Source organism: Drosophila sulfurigaster, chromosome 3, assembly GCF_023558435.1.
Source record: "Drosophila sulfurigaster albostrigata strain 15112-1811.04 chromosome 3, ASM2355843v2, whole genome shotgun sequence".
Classification (NCBI taxonomy): domain Eukaryota; kingdom Metazoa; phylum Arthropoda; class Insecta; order Diptera; family Drosophilidae; genus Drosophila; species Drosophila sulfurigaster.
The window spans coordinates 24,273,610-24,291,267 of NC_084883.1; the positions used below are offsets into that span (position 1 = coordinate 24,273,610).

The 17,658-nt window shown below is 39.3% G+C and overlaps 6 protein-coding genes across 8 annotated transcripts in view; 4 read left to right on the forward strand and 2 right to left on the reverse strand.

The window, feature by feature from the left end:
* Positions 1-3,678: 3,678 nt before the first annotated feature.
* On the forward strand, positions 3,679-5,450 carry LOC133840562 (SH3 domain-containing protein Dlish). Its single transcript, XM_062272459.1, has 3 exons — positions 3,679-3,884; positions 3,961-4,075; positions 4,139-5,450. Exons 1-3 carry the CDS (start codon positions 3,839-3,841, stop codon positions 5,130-5,132), a joined length of 1,155 nt encoding a protein of 384 aa, XP_062128443.1. The 5' UTR covers positions 3,679-3,838; the 3' UTR covers positions 5,133-5,450.
* On the reverse strand, positions 5,173-7,241 carry LOC133840556 (uncharacterized). The gene is made up of 3 exons (XM_062272451.1): positions 6,031-7,241; positions 5,832-5,968; positions 5,173-5,569 (listed from the first exon to the last, which is right to left on the reverse strand). Exons 1-3 carry the CDS (start codon positions 7,057-7,059, stop codon positions 5,509-5,511), a joined length of 1,227 nt encoding a protein of 408 aa, XP_062128435.1. The 5' UTR covers positions 7,060-7,241; the 3' UTR covers positions 5,173-5,508.
* Positions 7,242-7,507: 266 nt separating this feature from the next.
* On the reverse strand, positions 7,508-9,620 carry LOC133840558 (serine protease inhibitor 42Dd). Its single transcript, XM_062272453.1, has 2 exons — positions 8,650-9,620; positions 7,508-7,887 (listed from the first exon to the last, which is right to left on the reverse strand). Exons 1-2 carry the CDS (start codon positions 9,505-9,507, stop codon positions 7,615-7,617), a joined length of 1,131 nt encoding a protein of 376 aa, XP_062128437.1. The 5' UTR covers positions 9,508-9,620; the 3' UTR covers positions 7,508-7,614.
* A 788-nt stretch (positions 9,621-10,408) lies between these two features.
* LOC133840554 (venom serine carboxypeptidase-like) lies at positions 10,409-12,193 on the forward strand. Its single transcript, XM_062272446.1, has 2 exons — positions 10,409-10,528; positions 10,604-12,193. The coding sequence occupies exon 2, from the start codon at positions 10,618-10,620 to the stop codon at positions 12,064-12,066; it is 1,449 nt and encodes a 482-aa protein (XP_062128430.1). The 5' UTR covers positions 10,409-10,528; positions 10,604-10,617; the 3' UTR covers positions 12,067-12,193.
* Positions 12,194-12,336: 143 nt separating this feature from the next.
* Positions 12,337-12,897, forward strand: LOC133840560 (p53 and DNA damage-regulated protein 1). Of its 2 annotated transcripts, XM_062272458.1 has the most exons (3): positions 12,337-12,411; positions 12,478-12,625; positions 12,679-12,897. In XM_062272458.1, the coding sequence occupies exons 1-3, from the start codon at positions 12,400-12,402 to the stop codon at positions 12,843-12,845; spliced, it is 327 nt and encodes a 108-aa protein (XP_062128442.1). In that variant the 5' UTR covers positions 12,337-12,399; the 3' UTR covers positions 12,846-12,897. The 2 variants fall into 2 exon arrangements, with proteins under 2 accessions (XP_062128442.1, XP_062128441.1); XM_062272457.1 differs by having other exon boundaries at positions 12,352-12,625.
* A 364-nt stretch (positions 12,898-13,261) lies between these two features.
* LOC133840550 (myocyte-specific enhancer factor 2) overlaps positions 13,262-17,658 on the forward strand; it is a 63,344-nt gene continuing 58,947 nt past the window's right edge. Inside the window, exon 1 of one of the 2 annotated variants that reach the window (XM_062272442.1) lies at positions 13,262-14,153. The gene's annotated coding sequence lies outside the window, so the exon portion shown is untranslated. The remainder of the gene's footprint in view (positions 14,154-17,658) is intronic. The other variant, XM_062272440.1, reaches the window with a different exon arrangement.

Here is a 17,658-nt window from a genome sequence, read left to right on the forward strand (position 1 = left end):
CTTGACGCTGTTTTTCTAGTTTTTCGCAATTTTCTCCTTATTTACGACGCTACTCGAAGAAATTCACATCTGGCCCGTGCATTTTGGAAGCTTTCCAAATTTTCCTCAACGAAAATAATTAATTTTTTTTTTTTTTTTTTGCATTTTTCAAGCTGCATTTTCGCTCGTATTTATTTTGATTTTGTTTACGGCTCGAAGCAATCGTTAAATTTGCCGTTGCACAAATGTAAACGCAAACCAAAATTGATTGCAATTGGAAAACACATCATGCATGAATACAAAATGTGGAAAATGTTTTAAATAAATGCAGCTAATAATGATTAATCTTGATGACTTAATATCACGCTGATTTTAAGTGTATCTTTATTTAACTTTTTCAAAATTGTCGCATGTGCATTTTGTATTCTGTATTCAGCTAATAATAGCACAATTTTTATGGATTTTAAAATTTTGTTGGCACCATATCAAGAGAAAGTTACGGTTACAAATCCATGTGTGCAACGCTCAATGAATACCTTTTAGAATAAATTCTGAATTTATACAAAATAGAACATTTTTGATTATTTATAAAATGACCATAAAATGAGTTTTCATTTTGCTAATGTTTTGATTTGCAAATATTTCCCTTTATACATACTATAAAGTTTATAGAGAGAATCTTTATTGGCATTACTGAAAAAATATTTAGCATCATAAAATAAATTTTTAGAAAACTTTAAAATAGGTTTAAAATCAAATTTATATTTTAGGTAATATTTAAAACTTTTTAAATTTTTATACAAATTTGTATTATGCAAATATTATAAAAATGTTTGTTGATAATACAATGAGCTATCATGCTGGCAGTGTTTAGATTTGCAGATATTTTATAGCTCTGACTATTGTTTAGTAGACCGAGTCTTTATTGAAAATCTATAGAACCTAAAAACTAAATTTTTATTGTTCATTAAAATTGTATAAATTGACAAACTGGAATTGTTTACCAAATTATTTATTATTAAACAAAATGTGCAGCAATTACTTTTACTCAATAGAGAGAGTTTTTTTAAAGTCATTATTCAAAAAAAAAAACATACACATTTGAAAACATTTAAAACGTTCGTCAAAATTTAACTGACAAAGTTAAGATAAATAAATTAGGATTATTTGCAAAAATTTGTATGCAGATATTTTAAATAAAATGTGTAGCTATTCTACATTGATAATTTTCAGATATATTGAAATATTAACGCTTGCTTTATAAATCATTATTGGAAAATCTATATCATCTAAAAATAACATTTAACATTAAAATTAAAATTTAACTGTCAAAAAGTTCAAAGTTAGAAAAAATTGATAAATTGTGCTTACTTAAAAAATCATTTATTATTATGCTAATCTCATATATAAAATGTGTTGGAATTCTTTATTGATCAAATGTATGAAGAACCTGAATATTTCAAATATTAATTATTGCTTAATAGAGAGAGTCTTTATAAATCATTACTGAAAATCTATATCATTAAAAAAAACACATTGAAAATGTTCGTTAAAATGTAAAGTTAGGAAAATTTATAAATTTTGAATTATTTATGAAATTTTTATCCAAATCTTTTAAATAAAATGTGTAGCAATTCTATATAGATAATTTTCAGATATTTTAAAATATAAAATACATATAAATTGGAATTATTTACAAAATTTGTAATTCTGTATTGATAATTTGCATATATTTGAAAATATTCTAAATCATTATTGGGAAATCTATATTATCTAAAAATAACATTTAAAATTTAAATTAAAATAACTGTCAAAAAGTTCAAAGTTAGAAAAAATTTATAAATTGTGTTGACTTAAAAAATCTATTATTATGCAAATCGCATAAATAAAATGTGTTGGAATTTCTTATTGATAATATATTTTAACATATTTTAAATAATAACTCTTGCTTAATAGAAAGAGTCTTTATGAATCATTACAGAAAATGTAGAGCACCTAAAAGTTAATTTATAGAGGTTACTCATTTTGGGAATGTTCGTCAAAATTGAGCTGTCAAATAGTTTTTTTTTTCTTTGTCGGCCGTTGCATCGGGAAATTGAAATGCCATTCATGAAAATTGAAAGCACCGCAAATCGATTTACGACTATTGCTCACACTATACTATACAGTATGTAGATATGAGGTGAATTTCCGATGAAATGGATGTGAATGACGTGAATGTTCACGTCGTGTAGATGTTGTAACTTTAGAATTCATGGGAAACGGCAATGCCGCTGACAGTTTTATTACAGCACCTTGAGTGAAACCCAATCCCAGGATGACACGAGTCCATTATGAGTTATACAAGAGACCAAAGCAAACCAAACAACTGCAAGGGCTCGACTCTAGCTAAGAGCCATAAATAAATATGCGTGACTCCAAAAATAACTGACCCACTTAAGCAGTCGCGTTCTAGCTTGATGTTTCCTTTCCCTATCCCAAACTGGTTCAACTGTGTCTGCTCCTTGCTTGAATTGAGGCAGTGGCAGTGGCAACATCAGCAGCAGGAGCAGAAGCAACAGCAACAGCATCTGTGTGGTCCAACATCAACCCCATCTTCATTGTGTGATTTTTAGTGAATGGTTTCCACGTGTGAAGCAAGAGCGCAGACGCCTTTCTATCGATTCTCCTCTCGTCGCTTGGGGAAGAGAAGCGCTCTCAGTTTTTATGCTTGGGATAGGGCATGGGAATTAATGGTGGCTACTTTTATTTTGGGGTGGCGATGGGCTGATGAGCTGGAACAGCGGGATGTAAAATCAACTGCGTAGTAAGCAAAAGTCAACAGCGAGACGAGTGCGAGACAAAGTGTTCATTTAGGGGGTGGCATGAACATAGCATGCCCAATACATATACATATATATTATATATAATCGCCAGCTGCAACACTCAAATGGTAATGCGCAGTTACTTTTCGTTTCTTTTTTGGCAATGAAAACGAACTCGTTTAGAGGACTTTTCGGGGAGGACTGGGCTAAGGAATGGGCTGCTGTGTAGGTCAGTTTGTTAGTTGTGTGTACTTTATACTTTCGCTTCGACATTCCTGGGAAGTGCAACAATAATCGAAAATGGCATGCAAACAGCATTATCCTTGGCACCAAAATAGTACATTGCCCGTTTTTAATGGGATGCTGTTGCAAGTACAAGTACAAATACAAATGTAAGAGATGACGTGCTGCCTTGCATACACATGAACAACCTTGAAACTCTCTTTTGTCCTGCACAAAAGTCAACGATGCGTCAGCTAATTTCCTGAAACTTCCTGACTTTCTTGCTTTGTTTGTTTGTTGGCAATTTCTCGACGGAAATGTGGCGAACTAAGCGGAAGGTGTGCCAAAGTTAAGTCTAGATCCATATCACGATTATTACAGCAGTTTAGTAATTACTTAAACTGTTGACTAACGGGCAATTGCAATGAACCTGCCTCAAGGTGTGCGCTCTTGGAAGGTCTCTAATTACTATTTAATATGTACCTCTAATTATTATTAATATTAACATAAATATGATGCGCAATTCAAATAATACTTTCCAATACTTACACGCTTGATGGCACAGCGATACGTAGCAATAAATTAAAAAAACAAGCAGCAATGACAAAATACCAACAAATCAAAACACAGCAAATATCTGTTTTGAAGCGCTCTCGATTAATTGTGGCGGCAGGTCAATAACGATTACAGCTCGATAGATGCGCAGTTAATCGAACTCACCTGCAAATGTATTTTCCAATGGGAATATAAACATAACGAAAAAACTACAAATTGTTTATTAAAAAGTGCATTAAATTAATAACTGTAAATTTGATTTGTTAAAAGTTTCTAAAATGGCATTTTTGTGTCCAGTGCGCATGCGTCGCGATAAAAAGAAAGGTGCGCATGTGCAACATCAAGTTTACAGAGAACAAAAGAGTTGAACAACGAACTTGTTTTTTTTTCTCCTCCTCAGCCACAAATGCCAACATTGAGCGTGATCTGGCGCCTGTGGGCATGGGACGCATTACAGGCTCCTCCAGCATTGAGACTCTGGTGCGTGTGGGCATTGAGAAGGAGCATGGATTGAGGCAAGTAAAATAATAATTTAACATCACAATAATAATAATAATAATAATAATAATAATCAACAGTCCCGATTCCAAAATGGTTGTGCTGCACGACTTTACTCCTTGTGTGGATGACGAACTGGAAGTGAAGCGTGGCCAATTAGTTAACATATTATATCGCGAAAACGATTGGGTTTATGTTATAGGGCAAGATTCACGCCAAGAGGGCTTCATACCCTTCTCCTACTGCGCTCCGTACAACACACAGCTGGCAGAATTGGCCATCAAAAAGAAACTGCCACGCGAACAGTGTCCCGAGCAGCCGCACGATGAGAATCAACCATTGCTGGCTGGTGGTGTTGGTGTCGACAACAAACTCGATGTGCTCTGCGATGAACCAATCACAGTGGTTGCCACTGCACCAGGCACAAATCTAGAGAACAATCTGCTGGTGGCCGAGTGCACGGCATTCATCAAGGAGCCATCGGGTCGTTGCATTGTGCTCTACACATTTATTGCACGCGATGAGAACGATTTGTCAGTGGAACGTGGCGAATTTGTCACTGTGTTGAATCGTGAAGATCCCGATTGGTTTTGGATCATGCGCAGCGATGGTCAGGAAGGCTTCGTGCCAGCCAATTTCATCTATCCCGCCGACAGTGTGCGTGTGCTGCAACAGCAGAAGGCAACGTCAGCAGCGGCGCCTTTAAACGAAAGCAACATGCAACATCATGCCACACTAACAGGTGGCGGTCTCAATGCCATGGAGAGCATACTGCAGCAACAGGCTGGACAACAGGCACAGCAACAACAGCAGCAGCAGCAGCAACAACAACAGCAGCAACAACTTGGCATTGGCACCGATGATTTGCGTTATCATGGTACAGAGTTGGTGATGCTCTATGATTACAAGGCGCAGGCTCCCGATGATCTGTCCGTTCGTCGTGGCGATTGGATCTATGCGGATCTTAACAATCAAACAGTCGATGGTTGGTTGTGGGCATATGCACCTAAGACCCGCAAATATGGCTTCATACCCAAGGCCTATGCACGTCCGCCAGCGATGACGAGTCTTTGAACGTGATTCATTTGCTTGCGATAAGATTTTTAGTGCGTAATCCTATTATTAATTGTAGACTTTATTATTTTGTAAATTGTATTGTGCTAATTGCTAAATATCTGACGAGTAAAATCTCGCTTTCATATATGTATATATAAAAAATATTTGTATCTCTTTTGGGCTTATTATCGACTGAATACTAAAGCACTGTTGTAAATGAGCCTTTTTGCTAGCGCCTGATATGTTGTTGTTAGTTCCATCTTTCATTGTTGGAGATATATTGTATGTGATATGCGCTTTGTGTGCGAGTGCGTAGAGTTATGCTCAGCATAATATTGTACACACACGCACTTTTGTAGAATTCTTGTGGTTTGTAGCTCCGTCCTGCTGTCAACTATTTTAGCGAAGTGCTGTCATTTGCCGAGGAGCAGTGTGAGCAATTCAGGTTGATATTTCTGCAAAACCACAGAGATAAACAAATATGTAATGAGATGTCTTAGTACTATCGATGGTACTATCGGTAATAAACGATTGTTTGTAAACAATACTAAAAAAAGTAAACTATGGGAATTTAAAATAGTTACGTTGTTGAGCAGAGTTTTTGATGCTTATTGACAATATTTATAATTAATTGTTAATTCGGCAAACTTTCAAAGATGCGTTCGTTTACTATCGGTAGTCACAATCACCGATAGTACCTAAGCTGCTTATACTCACTTCAAATCCTCACGCAGTTGCTCCTTCTCGATCATTTCCTCGCGCAGCTTCTGCTGCAAACCAAGTATGAGATCGTTCTTGCTCTGTATCTGCAGCTTCAAATGGGCTATTGTCTCCTCCTGAGCCTCAAATATTGCCTGGAAAAAGATGACAATTATATAGAAATACCATTCTAACTTCCATTTATTTTGCAACCTACACGACATTCCTCCATGGATTCGGAGTACGAAGGCGGCTCGTCCAAGCAAAAGAACTCGCGCACCAATTTCGATTTACGCAATGGTTCCTTCATCATGATGGAGTTGACAAACATTTGCAGTCCCTGCACACGATTGTCCAGGAATACAGCATTGAAATTGTCACCAAAGAGCTTCTTGCGTGGCAGCATTAAGTTGAGATGTGGAAACGCCTGCTTCAGCTTGCCATTGAGACGTACAAAGTCCGTGTAGCGTCTCATCACCAGCCAACAGTCATTGGTATCGGGATTCTCCACGCGCAACTTATACACGGTGAAGCGAGCCCGTTCCTCCATCACCTCATAGCCAATGATGGGTACACGCAGCGGCGCATTGGGATCAACAGGTGCTGCGCCGCCGCCCAACGACATCTGGCTAGCGAACATGGAGCTAGAGCGTCGCCTGGAGTAGGCTCCAGGTCCACTTGCCTGACTGTAGCCCATGCTGCATTCGCTCATACGACGTGGCGTGCTGCCGTCCTCCGAATCCAGATGATGATCACCAGATAGGTCGCGATGCGAACGCGCTCCGCTCAGCATTTTGTTGTTATTATTCCTGATCGTTGTCGTCGTCGTTGTTGGTTCGTAGCTGTGCGAACTGATGCTCTGCAGACACACCTCGGATTTGGCGTTGGCTGCCGTAAGCGTGCGTATTGTTTTGCCAGCCAGGGCTACAGTGCTAACATCACCCTGCGACTTGCTACGCAACAGGTTGTCAGCCCTGAAGTTGCCCCGTTGGAGTTGGAATTGCGTTAGATCCGGATTGGAATGTGTGGCACGACCTAGTAGCTTGCGTTGACGTATTAGCTTCTGTGTGCTGCTGCTGCTGATGGTAGACAAAGACTTTACCAATGACTGGCGGGGTGACGGTGACGGAGTTGTTAACGTTATGCTTGGCGTCGTGTTGTTGGCCTTCTTGTAGAGTGTTGTTTTTGAGCTATTGTTTGCTGTTGATGGTATGTTGTCCCGTTTGCGGAGTGCACGCAGTGACATTGCTTTAATCTGTATTCCTTCTTATTGCCACATGACTGTTTATTGTTCAGCCCGCATTCTCTATTTATATATATATATTGCGTTTATATATATGTCGACAAATTGTTTTCTTTTTGCAAACTAGAGGTGGAGACTCATCGATTATACCAACGAATTATCGATGCTTTTACAATTTTTTAAAACATCGATGTTTTTGCACCTAAAAATTATAGTAAATCTTATTTTAAATTGAGAATTTATATATAAAAGAGTTATGTTAAAACAGTTATATTTAATAATTGTATCTACGTAAAATTTTGAAGCCCACAAAATGTACTCCCGATAATTTGCAACTGTCTACACTTCCCTCGAAATTTCGATAAATTTCCAGGGGGCCTGTAAAGAGGCGCGTTGATTTAAAATTGATTTCTTTGCAGTGCTGCCCATAAATAGAAAAAACAACTGCAAATTATGGTGCGACGTATATACGTTATTTATTTAATAAAAAATGCGTTAAATAAAATAAAATGTTTTTCAAAATTTAAAAATTTAACAAATAAATGAGTGAGTGCGTGCTTAAGCATCTGGTGCATTAACAAAAGCACCAGCGAACAGAATGTTCTTCTTGTTCCAGATCACGTAGAGGAAGGGACGATCTGCCTGGAACTGCAGTGGAAAAGTCATCATGCGCGTCATCATGATCATGCCAGTGGCAGCCGCTGCCTCAGTGCCCTCCTCGTTGACCTCAATTGTGGCTTTGTGCAGCACCTTCGAGACGTACACACCCTCGGGTGATTCCAGCAGGTTGTTGAATTCCGCGCCCTCGTCAAACATTTTTGAGATGCCGAGCTAGCAGGTAAACGAAAAGAAAATGGTTAGGCTGGCTTGACTTCGGGATACTCTTAAAGAAAATATATTCTTAAATTATGAACTGAGTTTCATCAAATTTTAGGGCATTGTATGCGTTACGGTTATTTTTGTTGGTGCTAAACTTTAGCACCCTAGTTCAACTAATAGTAATAATCAAAGGAACATTGACAGCTTTTATATTCTTCAACATCTAACTTTTTAATTAAACAGACAGCAATGGCTATTTAAAGGAAATAATCATTTATAGAGATTGCAGAGGTGTTTTAACTCGTTTGCTATAAATTTCCAATTGCCACCAAGTTGAAATACACACTTCAACATTAACAATAAACAATTGTTTGCATATACATATTTTAAAAATAAACAATGATTTAACAATGTTATTGATGAGGTCACTCGACTGAAAAGCTAAAGAGGATGTACTCGATAAGATATTAGCATTGTAAGCAAAGCAGTTATGTAGATAAGTCACCACAAGTGACTTTATATTTTGTTATATAACTGCGGCTACTGATACATGATCTGAAGCACGACGCCGAAACCGCACAATGATGAACTGCATCGAATATTTACGATACTCGACACTTTATCAAACAGAACGTCGACAGCGATAAGCCACTGAAATAGTTGCTACACTAAAATGAAAGTACTTTCGTACCCTCGCGATAACAACCTAATAAATACTTCTTTGCAACGTAGTCCAAAGATAGCGACGTGTCAATAAATGGAAATGGAACTCACCTGTTTCAGCTTATCGGCCAGTTCGATGGAGTAATCCACCTTAAATTTGGGGAACTTCACATGCACTTCCTCGACGACCAGTTTATCAGCCAAATCCACCAAATTTACGCTCTTCAGCTTCTCGGCGAGATCCTTAAGACCCTCACGCTCCTGTGGCAACAGCACAAACATCGAGAGATCCGAATCCTTGTAGGGCATGTCAATGGCAGTGCAGCCCAGATCCTCGAAGAAACCATAGCCGAATTTGGCCTTCTGATTCATGTATGGTACCTTGACGGTCTCCTCTGCACCAACCCAGAAGTCATCCTCCTCAGTGCGCTCCTCGAGGAACTTGTTCGCCCAGCTGCCCTTGAAGTGCAGCGCATTCAAGAGGACCAAACGTGTGTTGTCACTGAAGGCATCGGGCGTCACCAGCTCCGTAATCTTACCCTCTGTCTTGGCATTAACCCAAGCATTGATGGACTGAGCTGCGGCATCGCTTAGCGCAAAGTTAATGGACTCTGCCTCAGAGTTATACTGCTCCTTGATGGACTGCTCGTAACTGGCCTTCAACTGTTTGCCTTCCTGTACGTACAGTTTGTTGGCAATCTTAAGCAGGTTACTGTTGCGGTACTTTTCCAGCACAAACTGGAAGGTTTGCGCCACCTCTGGTGGGAAATTGGAAACGAAACGCAATCCTGTGGCGATTTCATCGGCAGTCTCGCCTTGGGCACCGGCAAAGGCCAAAGCGATGCACGTCTGGATGGAGAAGGGCGAGAAGACGATGTTCTTGCTGACGCCGCCAGCTGAGAGCAGCTGGAACAGTTCGGTGGTGAAGGTGGCGCCGCCACGCGCAAATTCCAAATTGAAATCGAACATTGCGATAATAATAACAATTAATTACTGGGCGTTGAGAGAGCTGGCGCGTCCAATACTTTCGGCTGCCTACACTGGAATGCCTTAAATTCCGTTTTGGGGCCACAACAAAAGCGAAAGCAGCGTAATTCCATTTTGGCGTCGCTGTCGATATGACTCATTATCTGTTAGCCGGCAATTGAAGGTGACAGCATTGTTGAGCGGCTCTCTGCTCGGTAATAATAGTTTGGCTGATACGTGTTAATCTTGTAGTTGTCACAGTTACTTAATATTGTTGTTATTGCTAGCCACTGTTGGGTAAATTACCCAAAGCAAGCGCTTATCTATTTGGAATTCCTTTTAATTTTGTTGCAAATCGGTTTCATTTCAATTCTTGCAACGTGACCACAATCTGCAAATATTGGTATTTATTTTTACAAATATACTAAAATATAACAGCTTTACAACTATAACGTATTTACACGAGGTTTTAAAAACGTTACAGTTTTTATTTAAATTTTAAGTCAAAAAACGTTTACTAAGCAAAATAAAATAATAAAAATTTGTAATGAATTAATGACCATATAATAATATAAGCAAATTCGTACAGACATAGTAGTAGTATAGTGATCTAAATATTTAAAGAAATTGTGTATATTTAAAAATATTTAAATGAATAGTTGAATTTAATTATTGTTAGTACAAATTTGTAGTGGTAGAATTACAAATTTTAATATATCTGTAAGTAGTTTTAATATTACAACAGTCATGTAACTATAAAATACCCGTCAGGTGAATTTTAAATTTGAATGTGCGCAAGTATTTTTAGTACCAAAGCAGTGGCTGTCACATATAAATAAATACTAAACACCATCTGGTATTTTGAGCTACAGCCAACGGTCACATAAAACTCATTTTAAAACGCATTTGTTGTTGTCGGCACAGATTGCAACATCATTTATTTATTTCGCCGGCTCAGAGTAGTTTTTGCTGCCGCAAGCAAAAGTTGATAAAGTGCAGCAATCGCATATATTGCAAAGAAAGGGTAAGTGTGAATCATATTGCCAGATAACAGATTATCATGCATACAAATTAAATAAAAAAAATAAACGCCCTACAGCTGCAACTAAGACAATGAAAAGCGCAAATCATTGTGCGGTTTTAATTATAGCAGCCGCTGTCTGCATAGTTAACATCGCTGACGCTGCTGATAAACCCTATAGACGGAGCTTTGTCAACCCGTATCCACGCTTCAAGTTCTACGATGATGGCGTTGATCCCGGCAAGCCGCTCTTCCTCACGCCCCTCATCGCCAACAAATCGGTGCCCATGGAGCAGGTGCAATCGTTGGCTCGTGTCACGGGTTCGCAATTCCATGGCGTTGAAAGTTATGCTGGATATTTGACCGTTGATAAGGCCTACAACTCGAACATGTTCTTCTGGTATTTCCCCTCCGAAACCGATCCCGACTATGCACCCGTTGTCCTGTGGCTACAAGGTGGACCAGGCGCCTCTTCGCTCTTCGGCCTGCTCACCGAGAATGGTCCACTGGAGCTAGATGGCCAGGGCAAACTGCAGAAGCGCAACTACACATGGAGCAAGACCCACAATTTGATCTACATTGATAATCCTGTGGGCACTGGCTTCAGTTTCACCGACAATGATAAAGGATATGCGACCAATGAACGCGATGTCGGACGCAATCTGCACGAGGCCATGATGCAGCTCTACGAGCTGTTTGGCTGGGGCAATTCCTCGGGCTTTTGGGTCACCGGTGAATCCTATGCCGGCAAATATGTGCCAGCTTTGGCTCATCACATTCACAAGGTGCAGAATGCTATAGACACTCGTGTCTATATTCCACTCAAGGGCGTGGCCATTGGCAATGGGCTGTCGGATCCACTGCATCAGCTGAAGTATGGTGACTATTTGTATCAGCTGGGATTGATTGACGACAACGGGTTGCTGCAGTTCCATGAGGCCGAAAAGAAGGGCGCTGAATGCATCGAGAAGCGGGACATGGATTGCGCTTTTGATGTCTTCGATTCGCTCATCAATGGCGACATGACAAATGGTTCCCTTTTCAGCAATTTGACTGGTTACAATTGGTACTACAATTATCTGAACACGCATCCTGACCCGGGTGATGCCAAGTTGGGAGAATTCCTTCAATCGGGCGCCACACGTCGTGCCATTCATGTGGGCAAGCAGCCCTTCCATGACTTGGATAAGGAGAACAAAGTTGAGGAGCACTTGAAGAAGGATGTAATGGACACGGTTGCTCCTTGGATTGCCGAACTGCTCAATTTCTATACCGTGTGCATCTATAGCGGACAACTCGATATCATTGTCGCCTATCCATTGACTCGCAACTATCTGAAGCAATTGAAATTCCCTGGCTCCGAGCAATATAAGGTGGCTCCTCGAGAAATCTGGCGTGTCGATGGTGAAGTCGCTGGTTATGTGAAGCACGCCAGGCATTTGGTGGAGATTATGGTTCGCAATGCTGGCCACATGGCGCCACATGATCAGCCCAAGTGGCTGTACAACATGATCAATCATCTGACTCATTACAAGCATTAAATGAGCATCAGTTCTTTAATATTTCAGCTCAAATAAGCTTTAAATATTACCAAGTACTTGATTTTAAATGACATTCTTAATTTCGATTATATACTTTAAATAAATTGGATGTTAAAGAGTTTTTAAATTTTGATAAAATAATTTACAAAAAAAATATGTTTATTAAGAAAACTTTCAAATCTGGCGCGCTCGTTGTTTGTCTGAAAAAGGTGGCCAGATTTGCAAACAAACGCTCAGCTGCTTGTCTTGACAGTAACATGCTGCATTTTATGCGACGCTGGTCACCCTGACACTTTGTTTATATTTCATTGCAATTGGCTGCGAACCACGAACATGACAGAAGCGGTAAGAAGCGTTGATATTATTTCTCAGACGGAGGAGTTGGCCGACAAGATCTTGGCCAACAAACAGGAGCTGACTGTAATGGACAAGAGGCGTCAGGAGAATCGAGAAGCTTTGCGTGTAATTGAAAAGTCTGATGAGCCAAAAGTTTGGATTACCGTGGGCAGCATGCTTGTGAAGATGAAGAGACCGCAAGCCATTGAACTAATTAAAAAAGGTAAGCACAGCTCACTGTGCAGACTTCTGCTAATATACAACTGTATTTTACAGATCAGCAACAAATCGAACAACAAATCAATTTGATTTATTCGGAGCAAAAGATTTTGGTTAACAAGCACCGCGACGTGGAATTCAAATCACCATTTTCTGGTACAAATTTGAAGCCATTGGATCGTAAGGAATTCAGTGCACTAAAGGCGAATTTACCCATGCTTTAAGTAATACTCAAACCAGTTTAAATTTAGCTAAGAATAAAACATTTTAATCATATGTTTATTTGGGCGCCTCTTTCAATGTTTTCCAACACCTATTATGGCAACTTACTGGCAACTCTGTTGCTCAGAGTGATATTTCCAATTGAACAAAAAAGCAATCCGTTACTTTTTTTTGCTTAAGGAATTTGTGCGTTTTGACATAAGTATTATAAATATATTGGATAATAGCTAATTTTTAAATTAAAAGTTAAAAATCTAAACGATCTAAGCGCCTAATAAAGAGTAAACAAGAAAACAATAATTGCTGTAGTATATTTGGTATATTGTGCAAGTTAAAAAAAGTTTATTTTGAAATGGCAGTTGCGGTCACCCTGCTTAAGCTCACCATTTGTTTGTTGTTGCGCCTCGTAATCGCGGTGTCGTCGTTTTGCGTTGTCTCTCTGGCTGTTTCTAAATTCTTTGAAATTCCATCAACTTGCTAAACAAAAATATTTAAACAAACTGATTGCAATTACGGCGCACATCGCCAATGTGTTTTCATGAAAGTGATCAAAATTTGACAAGTTTGGCCAATATTTGTAACAGAAACGTGCGCTTACGTCGGAATTGCGTGTGTTCAACGAATTCCAGTGTGATTGTGTGAGTGGTGAATTCAGCGCCTTCCGCCTCGTGCCGCCCCCCAAAACCCCCCCGCTACTCTAGCGGCGTGCAAAAAGTAAATTTTAGTGCAAATAAATTGCTTTGCTTATCTCGGAGCGCGCGCGTTCGCTTGATATGGCTACGAGTGTGTGTATGCGAGCGTGTGTGTGTGTATTGGTTTGAGTGTTGTTAATTAATTTACAAAGCTGCTCCCCCCAAACAACCCCGCACAGCTTCAGCAGGCTCTTCTTGTAAATAACATATACAAATTTGTGAATTTTTGTTGGCGCAGCGCGTGTCATAAACAAGTGCGAGTTCGTTTTTGTTCACCACGCGCGACCCACTAACAAAAAAAACATACAAAACAAAACAACCAATAAGAACAACAGCCACAACAAGAACAAAACTGCAAGCTTCCCCTCCTCCCGGAGAAACCTAGGAAGGCAAAGGAGGCGCTGGCGCTTCATGTACTTGAAAACGAAAGTTCTTTTGCTTTTGCATGCAAACGGTTGCGCATAAAAAAGCATTCCCATACACACACACACACGCTGAAAAGAGAGTCACATACAATTACAAACATAGAGAGAGCAAACGCTGCGAGAGCGGAGAACGTTAAGAGAGGAGGCGCCGTGGCCACTTGGCCTTGAACTTGTGCGGCGCGGGAGCGCAGCGGTAAGTTGAAAACTGCCTTGAGCCTTTAGTGCCTAGTGCTTTTTTTTACTAGTTTCTTTGGTTCTTCTCTCCTGCTTTGTTGCAAGTCCAGTCTATACATAGCAAAGTTGGTTGGATTCTTGGCTATTTTAAAATTGATTGCAGGCAACGTTGAGTTATTTTTATCGACTCTTTTATGGATATTTAGGCTGAGCCAAAGTCGATGTAGATGTCGTTGTGGTGGTGGCACGTTACGCGTTGCAAGTGGCAATTTGCTTTCTTTGTGCAACTCTCCTCATCCTCGTTTACTATTTTACACTATTTTATTTGTGTGCTTGACCAGCGCAAACTGCTTTATCAGCACGCCTGGCGCTGGTTCAAACTTGTCTATCCACTTTAATAGTTTTGTTTTGCATACCGTGCACACATCTCGCCCCCTCCTTTTCCCTCTAACACAACAATGCTTTTACGCTCTCTTGTAGTGTGTGTGTGTGTGTGTGTATTTGTGCTTTGATTGCAGCATAACCGCAGCGCACATCAAATTAAGTGACAAGCTCACCACCACCACCCCACACACACATACACACAGCAAGCAGCAGCCGGATAGCGGCGACTGATAGCAGACACACAACAAGCAGAGCAAAGCGAGAATCATATTGCCCAAATGGTGGATCAACGACATTTCCCCACACACTCACGCTCACACACATGCGTATGTAAGGCAGGAGTGTGTGCACAAAGAGAGCAGCAAGTGCGCTTGTATTGGTGATCTACAAGTAACTTCGTTTGCTTTCGCTAATTGTAATTTGCTCTCAGGGCCATTTGCTGTTCTTGTTGCTCCTCCTGATTTATTCTAATCACATGCAAACACACACACACACGCACACATAGAAATATATGTGGGTGCTCTTATGCACGATCTTTCTCTTTGTCCAGTCGAGATAGTTGAAGCAAAGCTTTTTTTTGTGCACTGCGATGTGTTAATATCGGGGAAACTTTTATCTATTTGCATAAGTATTTTGTGTTTAACGTAAAACCCAAACAGCAAATATTATTTAGACTATACTTAAAATGATATAATAATAATAAGTTAGTTGGGGGTTTTTCAAGCAGTACAAAACACATCCAATTACATATTGTAATTTATTCATTTGCACACAAAAGTATACAAATTTTCCATTTGATTAGCGTACACTGCACAAAACTGGAACTAATCAATCACAAAAACAAACTGTGAAATTATGGTATAATAGATTCTTTTTATGCACGGCATTTGATATCTATTTTTTATGTATTCTAATGGTTTATTAGCAAGGCTTTTAACGATTGTTGAAATTATTGATGCTGATTGCGGATTATGTAAATAGCGATCGATGATGTGATAAGATGATGAGCAATGAGATAAAAGCTTCCGTTATGTATACTAAGTTTTTTACTGCTACATTGTAAAATATTGTAAACTTACAGAAATTTAGTCATGATCGAAATATGAATCATTACTCGGATTTTCTTCATGGAGTTTCCATCGAAATGATAAGGATAAATGAGGTTTTATGTTGCAACTAATACAGTTCTGAAAACTTAAGTATCTATAAATAATTTCTTTAGAATTAATGGGTTGATGAGGGTAATATTATTATCGTATAGATAAGATTTCCATAAAGAAATCAAATTGGAAATCAAAGAAAAACTTTACTATTCACTATTATGGCTGGGGTATTATCTATTCTAGAGTACATTAGACTCGTTGCCGTAGATCTAAGTACATTTGTGTTTGTATTTGGAATAATAATTGTTAAATAGTTTTACAAGCAAAACGAGTTTTCACAGTACATAGACGAAAAAAAATGGTTGTTCCTATTGTTGTTGTTATTATTTGTCGTTATTTGAACCTCGTTGTTGTTGTTGTTATTGTTCTGGCTTTATGTATGAGCTTTAATATAATTTGTAAAAATATGCGAATTGATATTTGAAAACTTGTTTTCACATATAGATTTGGACAGTTCGATCGCAGTAGATTCGCACTGCGTAAAAGTTTCGGTGTGTATTGAATTGGGGAAACGTATTATTGCTTAAAACTTAATAAGTCTAATCAATCAGACGAAACTATTGACTGGAAAATACCCTGTATTTTATATTTCCTCTGTCAAATCTTTTTATTATCAATGATAACTTGTTTTACTTGCTGATATCCTCAAAATAAACGTTTGTTTTATCACAATCTTATAATACTCTCTTATAACTTGTTATACAGGGTATGGTATGGGATATCGAAGTGCCCAAATAACATGGGGCGACAAACAAGTTATCGATTCTTGTTATTGTTGCAAAGGATCTGCACGGAATTTGCAATTTGTTGGCTGTACACGTAAATTGTAAATTGTAAAATGCTGTTGCTGTTGCTGTGTTGCCTGTAGTCTGATTAATTATGGGTTGTCTCTTGTGTTCGCCTGTCGTTCAAAACTCAAACTAGACGTTGCTCCATCCGTCTGTCCGGCTGTCCGTCTGTCCGCTTGTTGCTTGATCTGAGCCGGTTGTGTGTGGCAGGCAGCAGTTCGATGCAAGTGCAGCGCCGGTTTCTGTATGGCGGGTTCCGCGTTGATTTGTATTTTATAATTTCATGCACGTTGCACGATCGTTTAAAGGTTGTTTTTGTAGTTTTTTTTTTTTTTAATACACACACTACAACAGTCTCTTGAAAATGTTTTCCATTTACTTGCTTTTCTATGTGGTCCCCTCTGTATTTGTCATGTCAATATTGAATGCGAATTTATTAAATAATATTAATTGAATTTGAATTTCAAGCTGTTTGCCAGCTGATTGCGAGAGAGATAGGAGATAGAGAGAGAGAGAGAGTGAGAGCGAGCTGCCCATAACAGAGGCAGACAAGCGGTCGCATTTGTTTGGCGTTCTTTTAAATGCGTCAGCAGGCAGTAGCGACTTGAGAAATTCAATAATAAAACGCAGAGCATGATAATAAGTACTCACATACATACATACTTACATACTTATAGGTATGTATTAGCATGTATATTAAGTACAATTACACCAAGAACGGGGGAAAACAACAAAAACAATAAGCTCACCACGCGCTGCTGCTGCTGCTGCGGCTGTTAAATAAAGAGCGTCACACAGACAAACAAAATCGAATTGAGCTAGGAGCAGCCACTTGTTGATGACAGAGAGAGAGAGCGAGCGAGCGCGAGAACACAAAACTCACCATGCGCGCGCTCTCAGGCTCGCTCTCTGTGGGCATCGATTATGGTGTGAAACGGCGAGCGCCTTCTCCCTCCCCCTCGTTGCGCACCCCGTTTGGTGTAAACAGAAAAATGTGTGCGGGCCCCTTCGTGCACTCCTTGGGCAGCCCCTTCCTTGCTTTATCGTGGGCAGTTTCGTTCACTGCTTGTCCGTGTGCGTGTGCCAGGCTGGTGTGTGTGTGTGTGTATGTGTGGAACTTATCAAGGTCGTCAGTTGGTGTGTTGCTGCCGCGTTTTATTATGTTTTTTTTTTTTGCTGCTGTAAGCGG